This window comes from Canis lupus, chromosome 17 (assembly GCF_048164855.1).
Source record: "Canis lupus baileyi chromosome 17, mCanLup2.hap1, whole genome shotgun sequence".
In the NCBI taxonomy this organism is placed as follows: Eukaryota; Metazoa; Chordata; class Mammalia; order Carnivora; family Canidae; genus Canis; species Canis lupus.
In genome coordinates this window covers 4379723-4406388 of record NC_132854.1, presented here as the reverse complement: position 1 = coordinate 4406388, position 26666 = coordinate 4379723, and the positions used below count along the sequence as shown (strand labels likewise).

The 26666-nt window shown below is 39.1% G+C and overlaps 1 protein-coding gene across 4 annotated transcripts in view; it reads left to right on the top strand.

The window, feature by feature from the left end:
- The window catches only part of TNFSF13B (TNF superfamily member 13b), a 47662-nt gene extending 21230 nt beyond the window's left edge, over positions 1-26432 (top strand). For 2 of the 4 annotated variants that reach the window (XM_072782410.1, XM_072782408.1), the window contains 4 exons: positions 10482-10538; positions 20768-20880; positions 20965-21115; positions 24811-26432. In XM_072782410.1, coding sequence (XP_072638511.1) covers positions 10482-10538; positions 20768-20880; positions 20965-21115; positions 24811-24923 — 434 coding nt within the window. In that variant the 3' untranslated portion in view covers positions 24924-26432. Of the gene's footprint in view, positions 1-10481; positions 10539-14964; positions 15014-20767; positions 20881-20964; positions 21116-24810 lie in introns of those variants that run through there. The other 2 variants (XR_012009751.1, XM_072782409.1) reach the window with 2 other exon arrangements.
- The last annotated feature ends 234 nt before the right edge of the window (positions 26433-26666 follow it).

Here is a 26666-nt window from a genome sequence, read left to right as displayed (position 1 = left end):
ATTTACGTGCGGAAAAGGGCACGTATCTTAAGGAGACAGCTTGGTGAGTATTCACAAAACGAATAGCAGTAGATGAAGGGACGACATCAGCCTCAGCCCACGTGCCCACTTGACATTCTTCCAGTCCTCTCAAGGGTAAATGCTGCCCTTGCTTAGTTATACACTTTGGGTATTTGGCTCCGGTTTTGTTTGTCTTAATTGTGTTGTGTTTCAAATGGAAGTCTTATTAAGTTTCTGTGTTTCATAAGATAATTTCTGATTGTAATCTAACAAACAGAAATGTGGGGAAATCCAGGATCAAAGAATTGCCAAATGGCATGCATTAGCCAAAAGTTCACTTTTCAGCCCATAAGTGTATTTGGAGATATTCCCAAATAAAATTAATAACTAAAGTGATCTGGCTTTGAAACATTACATGTTAAAATTTCTTCACAAATGGAATCATCATGATCCCTGTAGTTCAGTTCTCATCTAACTATTCCATCCACTTAAAAAATGTAGAGATAACCATACCAAGAGCCATCAAGAGAATGGGTTCTTTCAAATGGATTTCCACTGAGCTCAGTTTATTAATAAAATCAGGTAACCTTTATATTTTAACTCTTGTTATTCAGTAGGGAATTTAAAAGTTATTAGAAATGTATGTGTTTTAGATTATAGAAATACAAAAGTTATTTTTGTTGATAATGTGTATTATACTTGTCTCAATTATAATAGTAAAACAGTGTTGAAAGCATGAACAAAATATACAAACAAGAGGGGGGGAATTACTCATATTTCATCTTCTAAGTATTTGTTGTAAGATTTTGAACAATCTACTTTATTTTTCTCCATTTTTAAATAAACTTTCTTGGTTTGTAATTATTTTAGAATTATAGGAAAGTTGCAAAGGTAGTGCAGAGAGTTGCTATCTAGCCCCCATCCAGTGTCTCCTGTTGTCTTACATTACAATACTTTGTCACAATTAAGATACCAGCATTAGTACTTAACAAATAACTGAACTCCATTTTTGAGTATTCTTTCTTAAAATCCATAATCCATCTCCTTTGCAAGGAAAGATGGGAGGTCCGATGGGTCTGTAACATCCAGTCTTTGTTTCATTGACATTTCTGGCTTGGCGGTATCTTACAAGACTGTAAAATGAGTGTTGAAAGCATACAATGTAGAGCATATACAATGTCATCCAATTTGTACCAAAGTTAGGCTGATGGAGGCTTTTACCCAGTAAGGGCGTGTTCCTTCCTAGAACAGAAACAGCTGGCTGCTGTCATGGTGATCTTTGACCAGAAGCTTCCCCGAGTGCTATTTTTTCCCCCTTGCTTCAATAATTACTTCTTTTTTTCAGTGTTGCAAGAGCTGGCTTCTGTTCAGTTTCCAAAAAAGTAATAAAATAAATTAGTGACCTCACAACCAAATCTCTGAACCCTGTTTTTGTCAAGTTTAAAGTTTTGGGAAACAGAAGAGCCAGGAAATGAGTCAATCAAAGCAGCCAGAAGTGATGTTGCATCTCTTCCATGTATGCCACAGGCCTGCCAGGTCTTAAGGACTGTTCTAGGTGTTGGGTTCTGATCAGAAAACACAACAGATAAAAGTATCCTGCCCACAGGAGATTAAATTACTGCGAAGGGGAAAGATACAGAAAGTAATCAATAAACACAATTAATGAGTAAGTTACAATACAAAATGGCAAAGAGCATGAAAAAGTGAAATATCTTGGGCAGGGGTTCACAAGATGGGCGATGTGAAGGGTGGGAGGAGGGGAGGGGCAGCGTATGTAAGGAAGGCCAGGGTAGGTCTTTCTTTTTCTCCTCAAAGGTTCAATAATTCTTTATACTTTCAACTTTAAAAAAAATTGCAGAAATGGAGGGATATTTAAATTTTTTAAATGTATTTATTTGAGAGAGAGAGTGAGTATGAGAGAGAGTGAGCACAAGTGGGGCCGAGGGGCAGAGGGTAGAGGGAGAAACAGAATCCCCACTAAGCCTGATGTGGGACTCCATCTCAGGACCCAATCTCAGGACCTGGGATCATAACCTGAGCTGAAGGCAGATGCTTCACCAATTGAACCATCCAGGTGCCCTGGGTTGATATTTTCAAAATAAATTCATAATATTGAAGAATGTGTTGTTCTCGTTAATAATCCTGTAGGAATGGATGATATTCATTTTAATGTTTAATTATTATTTTTATAAGTCAAGTCCTATTTAAAAGAACTGTATTGGGCAACTGCACTTTTCTTGTGGTTAGATTTTCTTTTAAAGAGTATTCTAGGGCAGCCCAGGTGGTTCAGCGGTTTAGCGCCGCCTTTCAGCCCAGGGAGTGATCCTGGAGACCCGGGATCAAGTCCCATATTGGGCTTCTTGCATGGAGCCTGCTTCTCCCTCTGCCTGTGTCTCTGCCTCTCTCTCTCTCTCTCTCTCTCTCTCTCTCTCTCTGTCTGTCTCTCATGAATAAATAGGTAAAATCTTTAAAAAAAAAAAAGAGTATTCTAATGGCTCTTGGGTTGGGGGGGGCTCTGTGAGTTCAGTTAATTTTTGGATTTGGCTCAGGTCATAATTTCAAGGTCCTGAGATCGACCCCATGTCGGGCTCTGCGCTCCATGAGGGCTCTGCTTGAGATTCTCTCCCTGTCACCCCGCTTGCACAAATCTGCTCTTGCTCTCTCTCAAATAAATACAGTGTTTTAAAAAATAAAAGATGTTCTCATTTCTTAAGAGTTAGAGAAGAAAGAGATATTGCTCAAAAACAGAGGAAACATCCACTGTGCAGAGGTCTGAGGTGAGCACTCCAGAATATACAGAAACGAGGAGAGTGGAAAAGTTATTGGGTATGTTACATGCACAAGCTCTGGGTTGAGCTCTGTGCATCTGTGATACCATTTACCTTCTCGGTAACCCCTATTAGGTTGGTGTTATTGGCTTTTGCTCTCTGGAGCACAATACATGACCCCAATTTAGCGTTCAGGAAAGTTATCAAATGAGATGAATGACTACAAATTCTGAGGTTTTTTTTTTTTTTTTTTTCCGTTATGCAAGCTGTACATGCTTGATGGTCAAGTAATGCACCAGATTTGACACAATCTGTTGGGTCCCCCAGAGGCCTAGATTGTTATCTACATGAGTACCAATAAGAGGACATTTAGCTGTGGTATCACAGGATATTGGCTCAGATCACAGGCTGAACGATGGTCGACACCATGATGGTTAAGAGCTGAGCTGAATTTTGAAGACTGAGCAGATTTGGGGAAGAAGTGACAATGTTCCAGGATATGGGAACAGTGATGCATCATGAAGTTACAACAGGCAAGAAGTGGCATTACTGTGACAGAATGCCTGCCACCGCCTTGGCATTCTTCCTTTGCTTGGATTTTTGCAAAGGAAAATCTCCTGAAGTGTTCTTACAAGTTCAGGCTTTCTCTTCCTCCTCCTATGGTTGGGCCGTTTGGGGTAGATGGGGAGATGACTGCAAATAACTACCCTGTGACAGCTTCTGACACTGACTGTGAGGTCACACTTCACAGTTTGTTCTGTTTCTCTCCCATCTGCTACACTAGAACTTCTTCTGGGAAATAGCACAAAATTTTAGAGAAATACTGCACAACCATTTGCTTCAAAAAATAGTATAGTGTGCTACAGGTCTACAAATGAAAACTCAAAATCCTTATTGTTGAGGATTATTTGCAATGTAAAGTCTTTTCCAAATAACCCTGGGCCCAAGGACTTATTGTTAGAGAGTCCAGATATCAGTGGTGGTGGTGGTTTTTATAGAACCTATTTGCCCTCAAGCATTTTAGTTTTAAGAACCATTTGGAAAAAGTTGGATATTGTTATGATGTCTATTTTTGTTTCTAAATGATTGCACAAATTTTCTTTCTTTTCTTTTTTTTATTCTGATGTAAACCAGACACTGCAAATTTGTAAGTGATGGTCCTTAATATCAAGTGGCTCAACCTAGGGAGTGAGACAATAATAGAAATGATTAGGATGGATCATGAAATGCTATTTCAGTAGATGTGTGCACAAAGTATAATAGGATCAAATATTTAGCTAGAAGGATGAGGGAAAGGGTTGATATTTGGTCTGAGCCCTGAGGGATGGATGGATTTCACCAGATGTCAAGGTGAGGAATATGTAGCCAGAGGGAATGGTGGATACACAGTCACGGAGGCATGAGGCTGAGCTCCCATTCTGTGTGCGGTGGGAGGATGGAGGTGTAAAGGTAGACTTGGGTTTTGTGTGCAGGGAAAACCCACTGAAGGACTTATAAATGTTACAAGGACAAGATAAAATTTGGTTTAGGAAAGGAAGTCTGGAGGGAATGCAAGCAATGGAATCGAAATTGCAGAAAAGAGAAGAGGCACAATTCAGTGGATGAGTACAATTGTCCAGAGTGTAGAAATCTGAACATGGCTGCCATGCTTGTCTTGTCCTTGTGTGTTGTCCTCTCCCTGTCTCTCTTTGTCTGTCTGTCTTTCTCCCCTTTGGCCATACTTATGTCTTTCCAACCTCAGCCTTTGTATATACTCATGATTGTTAATTTTGTCTGGAATGTTCATGCCCCCCTTCTTTCTTCTGACTTCAGTTTAAGCATCCGTTTCAGAGAAGCCTTCCTGATTGGGCCAAAGTCTGGGCACTGTGTTTCTCTTGCAACTTCAATTCTGTATTTGTGATGTTGATTCATACCTGTTCCTTCCACTAGATCAGAAGCTCCATAGGGGTAGGGATTGTGTATTCTCTGTTTCTTTTCTTTTTTTGCTATCCAGAGCACAACCCATGACCTAAATTTACTGTTCAGTGAAATTATTGAATGAGATAAGTGACTGAGCAAAACTTGAAAATTCAAACCATTAGAACTGAATTATTTGCTGGGTTTCAAGATTGCAGAGGAAGCAATCTGGCATTTTTACAAAGTTTCTAGATTGGGCAGCTCAGAGGATGGTTATAGCCACTAAGAGAAAATGAGCAGGAGGTGAGTGCATGTGAGGAAGGTAAAGAGATCGATTTGGGTCATGTTGAGTTTGAATTATCAGCGTGACATCTAGACAGAAATATCCAAGGAGGAGTTGAAGGTGTAAGAGTTCGTTGTGCAGCTCTCTGGTAGCTTTCTCCAAGCATTCAGTTGTGTATTTCTCTCTTTGTTTTTACCTTCCTTAACTTCAAGTATGTTTGCATGTTGTGCAATTTGCATGAAGCTAATTTTCTTCACTGGTAAGTTACTGATATCCAGGGCTTTATGAGTATACATCATTAATAATGAGAAATATTCTAAAGTGATGCAAAGAAGTCATGGCAAAATAAAGATAAAAACATATCCTGTGGAGATGATGACTCGATTATAAAATTAGTAATTTTAAATTAAAATAGTTCATCAGTTGTAAAATGAAATAACTTATGAAGATGGCATCTTGTTTTCCGGGGTTTGTTTAATTTTTTTTGTCTGCTTTTTTACTCTTGATGTTTATGAGGCAAGGCAATGGGCTGCCATTTTGTATATCCTGCAGTGCTTTAGGCATAGAAGATACACTCACATTATGAAGGGTATGTAACAATGCCCAGTTAGTGCTTAGGACTCAGCACACACACACACACACACACACACACACACACACACAAATCTTACATTGAGATATCTTTCTTTACTCCTGTTGACACTTGTAATTTCTATTTTATTTTATCAACCTCTTTCCAAAACCTCCAAAGAACCAGCTCCCCTTTTGTACTGCCTCAGGATTGTAGTACAACCATCTTCTGAATTATCCAGAATTGAAATCGTGTTTTCATTATTAGTTTTTAATTCTCCTTCAGACACATACTCATTAGTTACAAACTTTTAATTTTTTTTCTCACAATGTACCTCGGATGCTCTATTTATATAATTGCTTCTGAGATCAAATCCTCATGTTATATTTACTACCAGTCAACAGTTGACCCTTTGCTTTCATACTCTCTACATTTTATTCTACACAAGGATGCATTATGATCTTTCTAAAGCACAACATGTATCAGGCAGGCCCCTCTCAAGATTAAAAATTCTGAATTTTTAAAAGCTTTTCTGGTAAGTCAAATATATACAATTTAGATCTCTAGAAAGACTTTTAAAACCCTGTTAACTCGTTTTCGCAAACTGTTTATCAATGGTCAAATAAAACTCTAAAATCCATTTTTTTACCCCTAAATTCTTGTATTCCCATTCCTTAAAGAATGTTTATCCCAAAGTCATGTTTTCTTCAATTTCTTCTTAAATCCATGTCCATCATTAGGTCAATATTTAGATCTTTATGGGATTTCTCCTAGTTAGACTTTTCCACTGATTATTTATTCAAAACTAGTTCCAGGGACAGCTGGGTGGCTTGGTGGTTGAGCATCTGCCCTTGGCTCAGATTGTGACCCCAGGGTTCTGGGATCAGTCCCATGTTGGGCTCCCCACAGGGAGCCTGCTTCTCCCTCTGCCTATGTCTCTGCCTCTCTCTCATGAATAAATAAATAAAATTTAAAAAATTAGTTCCATAAAAATCAAACTACATGACTTCCATATACTGATAGGTAAAGTATGCAGCAATAGGAGAGAGGCATCACCTTCAGAAACTATGGTGCAGTAAGTAAGAGGACGGAAGGAAGAAGAGATACAGGGAAATGCAGGAAGGGCCTCTCATCCAGACTGAGGAGCTTGGAAGCAGCTTGAATGAGCTGAGTAAGAAGGATGATCAGGAACAAGTAGGTGAGGTTCATATGAATGGGGCAGATGTAATGGGGGAAGCTCTGTGCTTTCTACTGGAATTACGCATAATCTGCAATAACTGCATTATTTATGGTAGTTTATATTAGGTTGAACTTTCTTGAAATAATGTACAGTAAACCCAATTCTAGTTTGAAAACGTCTAGTTCCAATACAGAAAATAATACAGCAGATACTAGCAATCCCATAAACTGTCAAATCCCTTCTCCTAATTAAATGGTGTTTGAATGTAGCATAGGTCTCATACTTATTTTTTTTAAGATTTTATTTATTTGAGAGAGAGAGCATGGGGGGGTGGGGAGAAGAGGGAGAGGCAGACTCCCCACTGAGCAAGGAGCCCAATGTGGGGCTGGGATCATGACCTGAGCCGAAGGCAGATGCTTAACAGACTGAGCCACACAGGCTCTGCAATAATGTCATACACATGGCTTTCAAACTCAAAATGTTTTCCATATGGAAAATATTTAAATGTATTCTCACTGTGAGGTTGGTTGGATTTTATTATATCAAATATTGAGCAATAGCAAATTATTTTTGTTCTAAAAACTCTTATTTTAGGAATTCTCTTTTGTAAACTATTTTTGCCATCAATACAATATTTTTGTTTTAGAAACATTTTACACAAAATACAATGTTATGAATCAATATTATGCTGTAAATTTGTACTTATCAATTATCCTTTTTTTCACACATTATTATAATATAAAATATATATATTTAGAAATATGTATATCCCCATCATACAGAAAGGTTTTAATGTATGCTGTCACCCTGTTTAGTTAAAAAGATAGATTATTCTCACACTCTTCAAGTTTCCTTCAGTTGTAGTAGAGAGAAGGATGTATGCAAGACTTGAAAACCAAACACATTGATGACCATTATAGTTGTTACCAGCATTGTGTTTCTTACCTTCGACTGTGCATTCTCAAAACTCTTGTGGTTGGCTATCTGTGCTACTGGGAGATGTGAAAAAGCAGTATTGCTATTTTGACCCACTTTTTGTGAGCAATAATACATACTTTAAGGCCAGATCTGTTGAATTGGAGAGTCTTAAAGGATTGTACTAGAGAGAAGATGATAATGGACATTAGATTTCCTAAAATGGAAGAGCTGAAAGCAAAGAGGTAAACAGCACTGATGAGGTTGACGACACATAAGCAGCAACTCATGAGGCCAAAGTGGGATGTCCTTGGCTTATTTCCGACAGCCCTCGTTCAAAAGTCCATTGACTTTGTCTGGAACAAGAAAAGTCAATGAATGACACTGGTCTCAGTGAGTGTAATTCAAACATATTACTGAACTTTTATTGTAATATTCCACTTTCCTTTCTGAAGAGTATTTTCTTGGAATACACTTTTCTTACCACAGTGTATTTTCTATTAAAATTATATTTCTGCTACTACGTGATGGAATAGATCATTGTTTTTTAACATGTAAGTTGTAGCCAACTCTTGTTGGGCTGCAGAGATTAAAATTCAGATGTTTTCTAGGTAGACTCTTTCTCTGAATAAAACATGTAAGTATTCTATGGGATGTTGGGTAAATGGTCAAGAAGGATTAATTGGAATCGGAATAACATATTACAATTTTTCTTGTCTCTCTGTATTGGGGTCATTTGGTTTTAATGGCCTCCTGGTGCTCTTCCTTTATGTGTCCAGTTTATTGAGTGCAATAGTGTGAAGAGCAGTAATGCTAGCACTGTTCCCACTATAATAGCCAAGATTGACCTTGTAAGTATCGTGGACCAGGAATGGTACTAAATGGGCCACATACACTATCTCACTTAATAATCTCTGTATGCATATGCACATACAGCAAAGGAAAGATGGAACATTTGGAAATTTGACCTTGACCTTTGTCAGTATCCTCTTCTCCCAAGCTCTGATTGACCCTTGCATCCCTCACAGAACTTACCATGGTGCCCTATGAATGGTAGTTCCTTAAGAAGTGTTTGCTAGAAAGATAGGAACACGTTAAAGGCAGGGTTAGTAGGGCCACTCTAGCTAGATACTGTGCCCGCTCTTCAGTCTTTCACTGCTGTGGGTGTTTTGTTTCTTCTTTCTTTCATGCCATCCTTATTCACAACAGTTCTTCCTCTTGCGATGCTTTTACTTATTTGTGGTGGCAGAAGGTCTACCATAGTAACAGCACTAATGAGTCACATTTTCCCTGTGGCACAGACATGGCCACCATTGCTTTGCAGATCAACAAAAGAATCACAAGTAGTCCAGAATGTTCTGCTCCTATTGAAATGATCAGATAAACATAGAAATATGTTAGGAAAGCTTCAGGGTGATAAAGGAATTGCAACATCGTATTTCCACCCAAACACCGAGGGAGACTTCTTAACAGATTCTCTTCTGTGATCATTCCCTGCAGCGGTGATCTTTGTAGAGCCGTATGTTTGTGCAGCTTGGGAATAGCTTGTAACTATTACATCTGTTATTAGGTGTTGTGTTGCAAATATTAGAACTTAGAACATTTTAAAATCATCAAATGAAGCAGGAATTCACTGTGCCAAGCTCTTAAAATGTGGGAAGAATGTTTTTAAAGTAATACTTCAACTCTGAATAAGATACTTGCTGGGTAATAAAAAAAACTCTAAATTAATGTCTTCTTGACTTAAAATAGGCAAACTTAAATTTCTGTGTCCTATTTTTCATGATATCTACACAGTGTTCTCAATATGCTTTTACCTGGAGGCATCTGTCTTTATTTAACAGAATAGTCCTCTGTTTCCTTGAATGCTGTCTGGGATATTGGACACGTGATATGTGATGCAAATTGATGCTTCCCAGAAACTTTACTGATTATGCAGTTTCAGGGAAATCTCCCATTTTATTTTGAAAGATGCTGTCTCTTCTCTCTTCTTGGTCCAAAATATTTTACCCAAAGCTTGACTTTGGCTCCAGAGTGAAACAGGCACGGGTTAAGCTCTGGCTAACTTTTCACCATGGGCCCCAAATGAGCTGTTTACACTTTTCAGGATTTAGTTTCCCGTACATAATTTTTAGGATTTTTGTGAGGTTGCCTGTATTTGTATCTACTCAATAAATATTTTTATTCTCAGTAATGGTAATTGTATTAGCAGTAACAGTGAGTTGCTATTTAACATTGGCTTTTTTTGTTTGTTTTTGTTTTTGTTTTGAAAGAGAGAGAGAGTGGGGGAGAGGGAGGGGGGGAGAGGGAGAGAGAGAATCTCAAGCAGGTCCATGCCCAGCGCAGAGCTGGATGCAGGGCTTAATCTCATGACTCTGAGATCATGACCTGAGCTAAAATCAAGAGTCGGACACTTAACTGACTGAGCCATCCAGGCACTCCTTAATGTTAGGATTTTTCTAAAACAAAAACATTACATTAGAGTATTCTGATCATTTGGCTCATATGTACGGTGGGCTTGAAAGGCACATGATAATCATCACTAAACTCACTTTCTGTCCAGGCATCATACCTCACAGCAAGTTAGGTTGGACTCTAAGGATGGTACACTTACTGTGTTTCAAACAGCCCATAGAGCTTTTCTAAACCATGAATTTCATGTATGTACTATATTTTAAGTAAAATTTGTAACAAAAATCTATGTGCAGATTTCATAAAGCAGTTTTAAAACAAAGTGCAGGCTCTGTAGGAAGCATAATTGTTTCCGTGTTTCTGGAAGAACAGCTGTGTAGCCTTATGCGCTCAGACATCTTACTTCCCTTATCATTCTTATTCAAGTAGCTAAAAGGATGTATTTTTGTTTTTCAGTCACTCAGGACTGCTTGCAACTGATTGCAGACAGTGACACACCTACTATACGAAAAGGTAATAAGATCATCTCCTATAACTTTTCTTATTACGGTTCCACCCAATCTAATCACTTGTAAGACTATATTCAGACTTCATCTCACATCAGCTGTCTGCCTCCAAGCTTCTCAGAATCAGATGTAAAATAAGAAGCTGAAATATATTCAAAATGATTGGGGAGTAAATATTTAGGCTAATATAATAATCTAACAAGCAGAATTAGTTTAGTAGAGGTGCTAATACTTAGAAATTTTTTAAAATTAGCATATGATAAAACAAAATCAATACTAAGCCAAATTCAGTTTTTGGTTTTTTTATTTTTTAGAAATCAATTTGGCTTCTCTAATGACTTGAGATCATCTGCACAAATATCAGTTCACCTATTTTACTAGGATTGAGAAATCATAATAGGATGAAGATGAAACTGAACATATCACAAACATTTAATATTAATTATTAATAAATATATACTGTGTGCAAATAAATATAACACTTTTATGATAATCTAATGTGAAATGACTGCTTTATGTTTTACACATATTAGTTAAAGACATACAATGTTCCAATTTCTGTGTGAGCCATAGAGCTTAGCAATGAAGAAAATATGTATAGTTCCTCACTTTCATGAAATTTACCTTTTGATGAGGGGAAAACAGGAAAAAAATAACAAAAAAAGCAAATGAATCAGTAAAATGTAGAATGATAAAATTAAGTGCTATGGAGAAAAATAAAGCAGGCCAGGGGCTAGGGAATGTCTGGGCTGCGACCCAGAACAGGGAGGTCACAAGTATCAGAGAGTCAAGCTGGAGGCCAGGATGGAAATGAGAAGGAGCCCAGAGAATATTTTTGGATTTGCCTTTGAGTGCCAGGAGTGCTGTATTTTTTTTTTTTTTTTTTGAGTGCTGTCTTGCATCTGTATCTTTCTGAGTGACTTTAGTGATCCCAAATGTAACATGTAACACAGAGGGAACTATTTGAGATTCTGTTATTATTTATCTCTCTGCATTTTCCAAAGTCCTATGCTTGCCACTTTAATAGGCATCAGACTGTTTACTAAGAATTAAAATGAAGTCAGAAGAAGAACTTAAAGACCAAAGAAAACATTTTAAAAATATTAACTTTGTTTTACACATTTGGACAAAACGAAAATGCTATGTCACACAAGAAGATGAAGTTGCTCCTTGATCGTGAACATGAATTCCACGGAATATTATGTAGTGACTGCTCTTCACTGACCAAGGGGTGCTGAACTGGGTGCCTTGCCCTTTGGAACCATTGGTTAGCCTTGTGATACCAGCACCTGTTGGTGCACATGGGCATGTTGTAGCATCACTGCTTGCCTGTGTCCCATAAAGTTTGATAGATTGTGTTTCCATTTTCATTTGTCTCGGGATATTTTTAAATTTACCTTTCGGTTTCATTTGACCTGTTAGTGTTCAGGAGTGTTTTGTTTAATTTCCACATATTTTGAATATCCCTATTTTTCTCCTACTACTGATTCTAGTTTCATATCATTGTGGCTGGAAAAGATACTTGGTGTGACTTCAGTCTTCCTAAATCTGTTCATATTTATTTTGTGCCCCAATATTTTATTTATCTTGGAGAATTTTCTTTGTGTCCTTAGGAAGAATGCATATTCTATGACTATAGGGCAGAATATTCTGTGCATATCTGCTAAGTCCATCTGGTCTATAGTATTGTTCAGGAACACTTTTTCCTTACTGATTTTCTTTTGGGTGATCTATCCATTACTGAAAGTAGGATATTGAAGTCTCCTACTGTTACTGAAATGCTGTCTATTTCTCCCTTCAAATCTGATAGTATTTGCCTATTACATTTAGGGGCTCCAGTGTTGAGTGTATATGTGTATGTGTGTGTGTGTGTGTGTGTGTGTGTATACACACACATACATACTTGTTATATTCTCTTGATGAATCAATCTACTTGTCATCATATAATGACCTTCTTTGTCTTTTGTGACATTTTTTTTTACTTGAAGCCTATTTTGTCTAATATAAGAATAGCCACTTCTTGTCTCTTTTGTCTAACAGTTGGATGAAATATTGCTTTCCAGCCCTTCACTATATATTTCCTTAAAGCTGAAGGGAGTTTCTTATAGGCGGAATATGTTTGGATTTTGTTTTTCTTTCAATTCACTCAGCCAGTCTTTGCCTTTTGATTGGATAATGTAATCCATTTACATTTAAGGTAATTACTGATAGTGAGGACTTACTATTTTCCTTTGTTAATTGTTTTCTAGCTGTTTTGTAGTTCCTTTGTTCCTCTCTTCCTCTCTTGATGTCTTCCTTTGTGGCTTGACTATTTTGTGAATTTATATGTTTTGATTCCTTTTTCTTTGTATTTTGGATATCTGCTATAGGTTTTTAAATTTGTGTTTACCATGACACTTATATCAAACAACGTAGTTACAGTAGTCTATTTTAAGCTGATAACAACTTTGATTTACAACTTTTTATATTGTGTCTATTAACAAATTACTGTAGTTATAATTCCTTTTAATGCTTTTGTCTTTTAACTTTTATACTAGAGTTCAGAGTAATCTACAACTCTTTATAGCTATTTCTTTCAGATTTACTAGAGATTTGTTTTATCCCTTTGATTGTGTTGGATTTTCTTGATTCTTCACATTCCTTGCAGAGTTGCTTTGTTGCTTATGCAGCTACCTCTCATGGACTGATTTTGACTGGGAGACACTTTTACTGATCAGCAGTGCCTAATATTATCTACTGTAAGGCCAGGGGCAAGGTCTCCTTTGCTTCCTCCCTTCCCTCCTGGAGGAAAATAATCTGTTCTTTGCTTTTCCTCAATCATGCAAAACAAAACAAAGAAAACAAACTGGAGCTATAAGAATGTCTTCCCTTTTTTTGTTTCTAACTGTAGCAGGGACCAAGCTCTTTTGGATGTTCAGCACAAAGTATGGGTCAAGATGGAACCCAGCTCCATGGAAGGCACTCTGAGAGACCATGGGGCCTGGAGCACAGTCAGATCTCACCATCCCTCCACAGGGGAATCACAGGCTGAGGCCATCTTGTGGTGCTGACCTAGGCATGTTTGGGGGAGGGGCTAATGTAAATAAGTTGAAATTGCTCTTCTTACCTATAAAAATGTGACTTCTTCTCAGTCTGTGCTCTACTACTTAGTTTCTACTTCTTAGCTGGATTCTGAATTTCTGGTGTTTTGGCACCAATATTATTGTTTCTGTGGAGGGATGATGTGTAAGACTCCTATGCTGCCACCTTGATGATGTAATCCTTCATTTGGAACTTTAAATGTGTCATCCCACTGTTTTCGGCCTACATGGTTTCAAGAAAGAAATCAACTGTTAATATTATTGAGCATCTCCCTTGTTTGTATTGGAAAAATTGCTTCTGTCCTGCTGCTTTCAAGATTTTCTCCTGGTTCTTTCTTTCAACCCCTTAATTATAACTCACTTTGGTATGGATCTCTTTGAGTTTATCCTTTTTAGAATTCATGCAGTTTCTTGGATGTGTAGATTCATTCTTTCTTCAAAATTAAGAAGAATTTGGCCCTTATTCTTCAAATACTCTTTTTTTTTAAGATTTTTTTTTTGAGAGAAAGAGAAAGCAAGCATGAGAGAGAGAGAGAGAGCATGAGCAGGGGGGAGGGGTCTTTACCTTAGGCTTAGTGGCTGCCTGTGCAGCTGGTGGGCAGGGCCATGCTATGATTGTGGAAGCTTATCCAAAATAATGATAAAGAAGAGGTGACCTGGAGTTTTTGTGCAACACTCGCACTAGGCAATGCCATTCCAATGCATTACTAAATGACATCCATAGTTCCTAGCTCCTCTTAGGAAAACACAATTTGTGGCCTTCTGTTAAATACTTGGCAATTAAGCCTTGCTAGTGTTCTGAGCTTTCCAGTAATCATGGCTTACTGCTCTTTCAGGGATTTCTTAGTCACCACAATCATACAGTGATAATGTGTAAGCAATTATTTGGGGGCTCTGTTTTCTTTAAATACTAACAATGGTTGCAATTTGGGAAAGAGGTTAGCTGAGATTTGGTATCATCTTTGTAACATTTGCAAATTATATTCTTTCCTGTTTGTGACCTAAAGATAAGTGTTTTCTGTAAAATACAAACCAATGTGCCTAAAGAAACTTAATTATGGGAAGGTAATTCAGAATTTAAATGTCACTGAATAAATACCTAGAGTAAATGTTTAGATGTATAAGTATCCTGTTAACCTTAATAAAGTGAGGAAGTATCAAAGAAAAAAAAAAAAAAAAGGAGCAGGGAGCCCCACGTGGGACATGATCCCAGGACCCTGAGATCATGGCCTGAGCCAAAGGCAAGGTGCTCAACTGATTGAGCCACCCAGACTGCCCTGTAGTTTTTATATTTTAAAGAAAGGTGGCTGGATGCAAAATCCCCATTTTATCTTTTCTTTACTTGAGTTGTAGGAATTTCTCTACTCTCTTTTGGCATTAAATGCACTTGAAGAAAACCAAGGTAAGAGAAATTTTTCTTCTCATAAGTGGCTTGACTTTCTTGCCTGATTATACAAAGAATTATTTACCTTAAAAAGTCAATGCTTGTTTTACTGTATATTTCAGAGTTGACTATTATGGTAGGTAGAATAACAGCTCCCAAAGATGTCTGCAGCCTAATCCCTGAAATTTGTGAGTATTGTAGGTCATGTGGGAAAGGGGACTTTTGCAGATGTAAGATAATAACTTTGGGGGAACTACCCTGGCTGATCCGGGAGCTCAGGGTAATCACAAGCATCCTTACTGAGGGAGTTGGTAGGATCAGAGTCAGAGAGGCGATGTGGTGATGCAAGTGGAGATAGGCATGATGTGATGGGTGCCTGGGAAGATGGAGGTGGCCATGAGCCAAGGAAAGCAGGCCAACTGCAGGAGCCAGAAAAGGGATAGGTTTTGCAGCTTCCAGAAAGAACCCAGACTTGCCAACACCTTGATTTCTGCCCAGTGAGACTTTTGATGTTTAGAACCATGAGCTAGTAAATGTGTGTTGTTTCAAGCCACTAAGTCTGTGGTGATTTGTTACAGCAGCACAAAACTAGTGAAGCTATTTGGAATCAACTTCCTGGCCTGGGGTGTGTCCTCTCTGTCTGTAGCAGCCCTCTGTGGTTGCTCTGCTTGACTTTTTGTTGTTGCTGGTTTTGCCTACCAGGGGTCTGTTCACAGGTATGTGGGTAAGACTGTTTTATGGGTCCTATATATTCTATAGTCCTTTTTTTTTTTTTTCAAATTTTAAACTCTTTATTTCCATCTTTCTTTTGTACAAAACCTATTTTCCACTCTGAAATTTTTATTTTCATTTAAATGATTTTTTCCCCTCCTCATCTTCCAAGTTCTTTTAGGTGACACAGAAACTTCTTGGACTGTATACTCGTCAGAGACGTCTGCATGCATACGAGGGCTTCTTCACCTTTAGGGGGGGTGATTTTTGCTGGCTCTTTGTGGACTCGGCCACTTCCAGAACCTGTCACTGCTCTCCTTGCTTCGTCCCTCCCCTTCCACACCCAGTACCAGGGGGACCCCAGTGACTTTGAAGCCCTTACGACTACTCTGGAACATGAATCTGTCTGCTTCTTTCACATGAAGGAACAGGAGGTAGAAAAGGACGGACATTATTTCCACACTCATGTTGGTGGCAGAAGGCTCTTGTTTATTTCTGCCTTTGCCATGTGAGTATTTTCTACAGGAAATGATGAGATTTACTTGTAGTATCCCAATAGAATTTGACATTTGATGAAACACACACTGCCCTTGTTTGTTTCTCTACCCATTTTCTGACCCTTTAGGCCACTCCTTTGTAAATTTCCTTGCAAGTTACTCTTAAATGTACCTTCTTCCTATAGATGCTCTTCAGTCCTCTGATACAGTCTCATTCTCTTTTCATTCTTCTCTCTGCTTTGGCGTTCTTAAATACTCCTATGTTGTCACTTAGCATCTATGTGCGGATGGTTTAAATGTAGCACTTTGGCCCAAACCACTCAGCTCCAATCCTGTATACACCTCTGTCTCTTTAACATTTCTTCCTTTGCAACTCAGTGGCATCTCAGCCTGGGCTGTACAATTTGCCCCCAAATTCCTTCCACCAGCATTCCCATTTCAGTGAGTGTGATGACTGTGTCCTCGGTTGCCTCCTGTAGAATTTTGGGTGTCATTCTTGACTGTTCCCTCTGACTCAGTACATTAATCTCAAAACCCTATCATTTATTCCCCATGAATATAACCTGAATTAATCTATTCCCCTTCATTCCCATCTCACCATCCTGCTAGACCGCCCTCATGTGTCCCCATGGCTGGTTTCCTTGGCCCCAATTTTGTACCTTTCCTTGACTGGTAGCCACATAGTGGTTTCTCTAAAATAGAGTAATCATCTCTGTCTGCTGCTCACAGCCCTTTGAAGAGCTCAGCCCCCATGACTGGCCTAGCTGCTCTGCCTCAACTATAAAACCAAATCTGCCATAACTGTGGGTTTCTATGCCAAACAGTACTTGTTTTATACAAGAAATTACTATTTCTTGAATTAATTGACATAATCTGCCTTTTAAAAAAGTATTATCAGTATCTTATCCCCTAAAACTATTTCCAGCAGCTGTATGATAATAGGATTACAAAATCAAGAGTTGTAACCCAATAGGATAGGTGTGATTGACAGCTGCTCTCTGCAACATTTATTTTCAGTTTCTGAGGGAGGTAACACCGGAAGTATGGATGCTTTCAAGGAAATCTCCTATTCATAAAGTAAAATAAAAAGCAGGTATTAATGAAATATATCAGATTTTTCTATGAAATGTTGTCAACCTAAAATTTATATATTTTGTATAAGTCTGATCAGGAAAGAGCTCCTTTAAGAGCGGACACTTTCAAGTATATGTATAAATTATTTTCACATATTAATACTGGCATTCTGTTAATTTAAGTTCACATATTATTGTACATATTAAGTTTTCAAAAACCTTTAAATACATCAAGTATTTACAGCTAAGTGGACCTGGGAAGTTCAGCCTTTACATGCCGCAGCACATCTGTATTTTAGCTGTGGACTAACAGAGAGAGAGAGAAGCAGTAATACTCTTGGACTTTATTTACAAATTCTCAAATATCAATTGGTAGTGATACATTCTGGCTTAGAAAAGCATCCTACAGAATAGGCACTTCATGCATATTTTCTTGTTAGCATTTATCCATAGTCTAATTTAACATGCTAAATATCTAAATTAAGTTTTAAGATGTAGAAACATGTTTATAATATTTATGCTTAGGTTTATAATTACTTTAGCTTTTTTAAAAAATATTTTATTTATTTATTCATGAGAGACACAGAGAGAGAGAAAGGCAGAGACACAGGCAGAGGGAGAAGCAGGCTCCATGCAGGGAGACTGATGTGGGACTCGATCCCGGGTCTTCAAGATCAGGCCCTGGGCTGAAGGCAGCACTAAACCGCTGAGCCACCTGGGCTGCCCTACGTTAGCTTTTAATGTATTGTTTCGTCTGTTTTCTTAAAGGATTTAAGATTCACTCAGTAACACATATTCATTGAACGCAGATGTGTGCAGAGCTGTGTCCTTGGCATTTGGCCTCATGCAGTGTAATTTGTGGGTATGCATGTGTGTGCAACATGTATGTGCTGGAAGGAGAAATATAGACAGTGCATAAAAACCAGCAACCATGTACTGTCTCTTGTAAGAATATTTCCAGCAAGATAGGATGAAATGCCAAAAGAAAATGTCAAGAAAACATAAAAATTTATACCTAATAACTACTTGTTTTTCTTTCTATTCTGACAATGCAGCAGTGAAACTGGGTAAAAACCAGCTTACTGATTTTATAGGTAGATGTATGGTGTAAAGAAGTAGGAAACCAACTTAAGGTGTTGAAAAAGAAATTTAGTAAATAAATATCTCTAGACAGAATATGAGCAAGCGGTTTTGGAAATGTGTGTCTTTCTTTCAGCTCACAAGTGCATCTTGCCTTCGTGGTGACGCTCCATCTCACACAACTAGCTAGTTCCAGCAACTAGCTCGTAAAATGCTTTTAAAAATAGATTTTTTTAAAAATGCTTTTTTTTTTTTGTTGTTTAAAGATTTTATTTATTTATTCATGAGAGACGCAGAGAGAGAAAGAGAGGCAGAGACACAGGCAGAGGGAGAAGCAGGCTCCATGCAGGGAGCCTGACATGGGACTCTATCCCAGGACTCCAGGATCATGCCCTGAGCTGACGGCGGCGCTAAACCGCTGAGCCCCCCAGGATACCCTAAAAAAATGTTAAAAAACAACAGGATGCTGGTGGGCAACTGCATCGTACCCCACCAATTTGAATTATTTTATGTTTAAAATTGAAGTAGTTAATTCAGTGACTAGGCCCGGGGGAGGAGCCAGAAACCGGACAGCAGTGATGCCTGAACCCAGAGAGGTCAGAACCTAAGACGTGTATGGTTTTGAATGGAGGAAGGCCCTCCTTGGTCAGAGCATCGGGCAGGTGTCCTCATGACCACGAGAGCAGTCCCCTTCCATGATCAGTTATTTTATAGTAAGAACAGCCATGATCATTAGTTCCTCCTCCTCTTTTGGACACACTGCATTTAGAAGTGCCTTGGGCACATGATCTCACTTAAACAAATGTAAAACTATGCTACCATAATCCTCTCCACTGAAAGGATGCTGATGCTGTGTAAACAGCAGGGGATGGTGAGTTTGCCTCTGCGACTTGTAACTGAGGAGGCTTTCTCCAGGGACTGTCCCCTTTCAGCACAGCACCAGAGGGCTTTCACCCAAGCCAAATTTCCTCACAGACCTTCTTGGGAACAGCAGAGCCTACTTGTGGGAGACAGAGGTGCATCCTAGGAGTGCAGAAGAGGAGGCACGAGAGCACCTACGTCCACAGGCACCTGCCAGGCTCCTTCCTTGCCCTCCAGTCTGGCATGCCCACTTACAGGGCTGCCTAAGGGAACTGAACTCAGATTCACCTTGTCGTTTGCTTTGTGTGAGCACCTCAGGTTCTTTACTTCTCAGAAGTGTTCAGAGAATGTGTGGTTCTTGTTTTATACTATTCCCTCAAAGATCTATTTAGAAAAAGTTCAGATATGATGGGTTTGCCTTGGTGGAATGGCTGACCCAGGCACATTCACCTAGCAGTTGTATCTATGAACGTGAAAGCATCTCCAACACCACATCCTTGGGTGGTGCCACCTTCTTACAAAAATTCACAGGGAAACATTTTCTTTAAGCTCCTGCTAGGACAAATTGTTCTTGCTGAGCTTCTGGCTTATTGTCCAGTGGGCTCTGAGGTTTATTATTTCCCTTTATGCAATGAGCAAGGTGAAGCTCGGGGACGCTTGTGGTTCTACAGTACTAACTACATGGGAACATTTTTTAGACTATTTTATACTACCACAGTTTCATTTCACTATTCTCTCCTTATATTACCACTTACCTAATCTTCTTTTCACTTATTTCACGCCATCTTATTTATAACCCCCCCCCCATTTATTAAGCCAGCCTCAAAGTTCACCATTTATTCCAGTATTTTTACACAGTGGTGAGAGATGTAGTGAATTTGTGGTGTGAATTCATAGGAGAGGAGTGTTTGCACCTCCCACACGGGTGTTCATCCCAGAGCAGGGTGCTCTGGCGTGGGGACCGGGTCCCCTCCTGCCTACCTGCTTCTGGAGCTGCTGGCTGCTCTGAGCTCTGGCTCCCCCATCACTCCCCAGAGAGATCTCAGGTCATGAAGGAGAATTAGTGTGCTGACCACTAACCACTTCAACTTGAGTATCACCGACAAATATCTCCGAGTTCCTTGACTGTGTCCTATTATAGGTTTTGTCTTGGTCACTTCCCTGCTGTCCGTAAGTGCTGTTCTGGTGCTGTACTGGGGAGAGGACTTCTTCCCCATACTAACTCCCTTGTCTGTGGAAACCAAAGCAAAACCAGAAAATCCCTATTATTAGTGTGTCATCCAGAGACTCTCCCATCCAGACCAGGCTGTCTGGTGAGCGCTGCTAAATACATGAGAATAAAAGCAAAGTGCTTGCCCTTGGGTTCCTGTGTCTGAGGGGTGTGGTAGTAATGTGCAGACCACTGCTGAGACAGCACGGAGCATCCTGATTTGTCTCCTTCTCCTCTTTTACCAAAAGATAAAATTCGTCTCTTAAGTTTCAGACTCGGTTTTACCGTTAAGTGGAGGTGAAAAACTGCTGCTCTCACAAGTTTTCTGTCTTCATCACAGGAGCTTACACATTTGTTCCATGGCTGCTCAGCTTTAAAAGGGGAAGAGCTCTGGAGGAGAAAGAAAATAAAATACTTGTAAAAGAAGCCGGTTACTTTTTCATATACAGTCAGGTAGGTTCCCCGCGCACCTGCTGCCAACCGCCCAGCCTCCGTCCCATGCTCACTTCTGACCAGCTTCTTTGGTTTGTTTCTCAGGTTTTATACACCGATAACACCTTTGCCATGGGACACCTAATACAGAGGAAAAAAGTCCATGTCTTTGGGGATGAACTGAGCCTGGTGACTTTGTTCCGATGTATTCAAAATATGCCTGAAACACTACCCAATAATTCCTGTTATTCAGCTGGTAAATAACGGTTCTGTATCAATAGACAGGAAGATGTTCCTTGATATACTGCATGGTTTTTATTCTCTGGAATGATAAGCTAGTCCAAATGCATTGAAATGGATAAAATTGTGACCGATAGTTTTATCACTCTTCTGTAATTGAGAAAGGGCAGGCAACATGGATAGCCATTCTAAACTGCATTTGCTTCAGTATATAATATTGCATAAGAACAGCGATGAGGATAACAGGATGAATGATTACCATGTGCCAGGCATCCTTGTCTTGCACCTTACCTGGGCTCCTTCACATGATCCTCCCTTTTTAAGGAAGGTGGAATCTGAGGCACTCTGGTAGTACACATTGTCCTAGGTGGCACAGCTTCTAATTTCCAGAACTTGGATTAAACCAAGTGGTCCGACTCCAGAGAATGAGCCTCTAGGGTTTGCTTTTTTTTTTTTTTTTTTTTCCCACGTGTTGCTGAAGAAATGCCCTTGACTGAACTGAGGGTCTGGTCAAGTTGCTCAGTGGCTTTCTCTCACTCTCCTACAGGTGACGTCTGGTGCACGTGGACACTAGACAGCTGATTTGGGATGGGGACATGGAGGAGCAAGGCTTCTTCAGATCAGGGGCAGTGAAAATGTAGAGAGGAAAAGAGAAAGGCAGCGCTTTGTTCAGCCAGGTCTTTGGGGCTATAATTGCCAACATACTCTTCATTTTATTTTGGGGGTAAATTTATCAAAGCTGGTATGGGGGAGGAATATTTGCCTTTTATACATTTGTTCCTTTCTGGTCATTTGATAAATCCCTTGAGAACCCGAGGAATGTCTTCAGTTCAGACAGTTACTGTCACACAGGCTGGGAGCCTGGCCGCCAATTCTGAAGCCCTGAGATGTGAAGGTGCCTGCTAACAAGTACATAGTAACTCAATCAGGAAGGAAGGAAAATAGTTCAAAAAGTGAACACAGTTGGCACTATGGACCCACAGCCATAAACAGCTGTAAGGGGATGATGAGGAAGTGTGTTGAACTAAAACTCCCTAATTTTCATAAAGAGATGTTCCCCTGCAGCCAGTGATGATGACCAGTATCCTGGCGTTGCAGATCCAAACCGGTACCTCAGGGGCTCCCTGGGGCCATGCCTGGTACCGTGTTCAGATGCAGCAGCCCTCAGAGCTTCCCCAGGAGCTCTTCGGGTGGTGTCTGGCTGTTGGCCCCTCCCTGCTCACACTCTAAGCCACATTCCCTAGGTGCCTTGCCTTTTAAGAATAATTAACCAAACCTTAAAGTTGTGTCTCAGTGCCAGCAGCTTCGCGTTATGTATGAGAACTATTCTCCAGAGCATTTCAGGTGTGCAATTTTAATCTGTTCTAGGGCAACTCTGTTCAAAACCATTAAAAACTATATATTAATATATAAGAGAATGCAGTACTTCCACATATAATAACCTGGAAAAAATGTAAATGGTCCATTTGAGGAGCCCGGTGTAACATCAAGGCCCGCTTTTACACAAAGCTGAGTCTTACTATTTCATTAACAAAGCGAGTGTGTGGTGAAGTTACAAATCAAAGTTATACCTGATTTCTATAACCTGGAAAAATTGAAATAGCCAATAGCCCTGTGTTGCAATTTTAAACCGAACCTACTTTATTTTTTTTAATAAATTAATTTTTATATTGGTGTTCAATTTACCAACATACAGAATAACACCCAGTGCTCATCCCGTCAAGTGCCCCCCTCAGTGCCCGTCACCCATTCACCCCCACCCCCCGCCCTCCTCCCCTTCCACCACCCCTAGTTCGTTTCCCAGAGTTAGGAGTCTTCATGTTCTGCCTCCCTTTCTGATATTTCCCACACATTTCTTCTCCCTTCCCTTATATTCCCTTTCACTATTATTTATATTCCCCACATGAATGAGAACATATAATGTTTGTCCTTCTCCGACTGACTTATTTCACTCAGCATAATACCCTCCAGTTCCATCCACGTTGAAGGAAATGGTGGGTATTTGTCGTTTCTAATGGCTGAGTGATATTCCATCGAACCTACCTTAAAATCATTGGTTCACTCCGACTTTGTTTTGAGAGTTAGTATTACCTAATGCTGTGTGATCAATAGCCTTTGTCAAAATATTACATTATATTCAGTCTTTATAACAACTGACTTATTCAACAAATAAATTCCAGTCTGTTTCTTTTTTACTATTTCATGTAGTCATCAAATGCTTTGCTAATCCTGAAAAGTGTACACGTCACCCTCCACACTACCTGAAACTGTTCTTTTGTTTATTGTCTCAAACCATTACAAAAAAAACCCAAGATCCTTGGAGACAGAATTTTTGTCATTCTGATCACAGCCCTGTGCGTGTCTAGAAAGGTGTTTGGTACATCATAAGTTTCGATAAGTAAACACTGACTGGCTGTTGCCTAAGGAGGCCTAGGTGCTTTCAACTTGATGATGGATGTTAATATACACAACATAATTCGCGTAAATACGTTTTCATGGCAGATTTATGAAAATGCAACTACTTTTTAAATACTTGATTGAAAGTATTAACAGCTTTGGTATTCTTAGTTTCTTTCTTTGTTAGTTTCTTTGTGTCTTCTCCTCCCTTGATTCTCCTTTCTTTTCCCTCATATTTGTCTGTTAAAGTGGGGTCCCCACTGATGTACTGAGTGTACTCCCTGTGTACACATATGCAGAACACATCATTGTAAATTAGGCACATACAGGTTTTTCAGTCAGTTTAAGTACTTTATTGCTTTTGGTTATGAGGACAAATATGGTCATTTAGGGAAACATGGAAATATAGAACATTGTAAAAAATAATCCACATGACTCCTAACCCCGGTTGTCTGGACTCCAGAAAAAAACTGTTAACAGATGGGCTTTGTGAATAGGTGGTGTTTTGTTTTTTATTTTTTATTTATTTTATTATTTTTTTAAGAATATATTTTTTAAGAATATTTTTTATTTATTCATCAGAGACACAGAGAGAGAGAGAAAGAGAGAGAGAGAGAGGCAGAGACACAGGCAGAGGGAGAAGCAGGCTCCATGCAGGGAGCCCGACGTGGGACTTGATCCCGGGTCTCCAGGATCACACCCTGGGCTGAAGGTGCCGCTAAACTGCTGAGCCACCCGGGCTGCCCTTGTTTTTTATTTTTAATTATACACACATATTATATCCACATTTAAGTGTATTTATGAGTGTCTATGCAGTATATACATACTACATGGTGTGAGTACTTTTTGTATTTCTGTTTTATATTTTTATTTAGCACCATTATTTTTTTGTATTTCTGTTTGTGTTCATATTTAACATAATTTTTTTAAATTATTATAAACAGTTTTCTTTGTCAATAAAATGAAGCAAAACCACTTTTAACCATACAATACCCCATCGAGGAATGTGCATGACATACTTAACTTTTTTTCTTCAACTAGGACATGGCTTTCTGTTCAGAGTCTCCATTTTACAGATAGCAGGTGATAAATACACTTATACCCGTTGTAATTCTTTGTGCTCATTTGCTTTAGCTCTTTTTTGTCTTTAGGCTGATAGAGTAGTAACTGGTTTAGAAGTCTGCTGGTGTCATTTGAAGTGTGAATGCCCATGTTCACATTTTTCCAAAATAACATTGTTTTACTTAATGCCCCCGCCCCTGGCCTCCCGCGTTGTACAATCACTTAAAGTCCCTGTAAATCACTGTTTTCCAGGCATCGCAAAGCTGGAAGAAGGAGATGAGCTCCAGCTTGCAATACCGCGTGAGGACGCTAAAATATCACGAGATGGGGACGGCACGTTTTTTGGTGCATTGAAGCTTCTGTGACCTACTTACACCTCGTTTGTGGCTGTATCCCTTCTTTTCTCTGTACCTCTAAGGAGAAGGCTCTTAACTGGAAACACCAAAAGGAAGAAAAACAGTAGTTACCGTAGCCTTCTCTGTGAGCTCTTTGTTTTGATTCGCTAAAACTAGACCAAAACAGGAAATTTAACAGACAACCACAGCCAAAGGGTGTCATGTGAATTATGAGAAATAGGGCCCATTTAAGGAAAGATAGAAGTAGCCTTCTCCCTATAATGCCATGTTAAACAATTTAGTCATAGTTTCTTGACCTGGAGGAAGCACAGGCTGCAAAAGAGCAAGAATCATTTCTTCCAAAACGGCATTCCATCACTGCTGCACACCAACTGCCGGCGTCCACAGGACTGTAGGACATGTGGGAACTCTCAGGTCCATCCTCTCTCTTCGTGTGCAATCTGCCAGTCTCTTTCAGTTAATATTGTAGTAAGTAAGAAAAACAAACAAATCTTGCACTTAACACATGAAAAAAGGAATTAAAAGCTTACATTTAAATATATTAAGCAGTTGGACTTCAAATTCAGGTACTATTTAAATTCGTCTGGTTTACTTCAAGTGTGCAGTTTTTACCTGTAATATTTTGTATCACCTGATGGAGCACCAGATATTTTTCACAGGAGGGAGGTAATTCTCTCGTGTATCTGCACCCGATGTATTTTTTCGTAGCTAATTTCATTCACTTCAGAAATTTTACTGTGGGGTAATTCCAGTTATTACGCATACGAGCATTAGGTGGAAAAAAAAAAAAAAAAAGCCCAGCTCTAATTGTTCCTATGTAAAAATAAAATCTCCCAAGAGAAGTTAATGAATACATTTATAACAATGGAATATATTTGCCCTTTATTTCCTATTCTTCTGTTTTGAACTGCTGCTATTATCACAGCCTTTACAACATACTCCTGTGATTAGCTTTACAGAAGTGGAGGTTTCATTAAAGTTCTTGGCTTCCTTAAGGGTGAGCTGAGCTGTGTGCTCAGGATGCGCCAGGGACATCACCCTCATTTCAGTCTAATAGACAATCATATTTGCAAATGCTGTCATAACCGTCCTTAGAACATCAGTTTCCCTATTCTGCTTGTCTTTTTTTTGTTGTTGTTGTTAAATGTCATCGGTTTAAGGAGTTTACTCCATTAAACAATTTCCTTCTCTAGTTTAAACAGTAGATGGAAAACAATAGACCCGGGTCTACACTCATTTTCTCCAGTCTACATTAAAATGTTTTTAAGGATATGCTTTTCACAACAGAACAAAAAACGATTTGTACTTTGTGTCTAAGATTAAACTTTGTTTAAAACTCTGATTACTACAATTTTGGCTTTTTTGGTTAAAATCAAATATATTTTGCAACTTACTTTGTTTTACAATATTATAATCTGAATGCATAGGTGGAGCAGGAGTCTTGATCTGGGGGGTGAGTCATTTTCCTAGTGTTGCTGCTAAGTTGAATTGCCAAATAAAAAACTTCAATTTCTTCTGCTTGGCTTTTTGATTGGAGTTTGGTTAACACCAACTCATCTTTTGGCTTCTCTTCACGTAACTAAATGCCATTTTAAAAATTCAGGGCAGAGGCACCCAGCTGGCACAGCTGGTTGAGTGTCCGACTCTTGGTTTCTGCTCAGGTCATGATCTTGGGGGCATGAGATGGAGCCCCGGGACAGGCTTAGTGCTCAGCATGGAGCCTGCTTGAGATTCTCTATCTCTCTCCCTCTG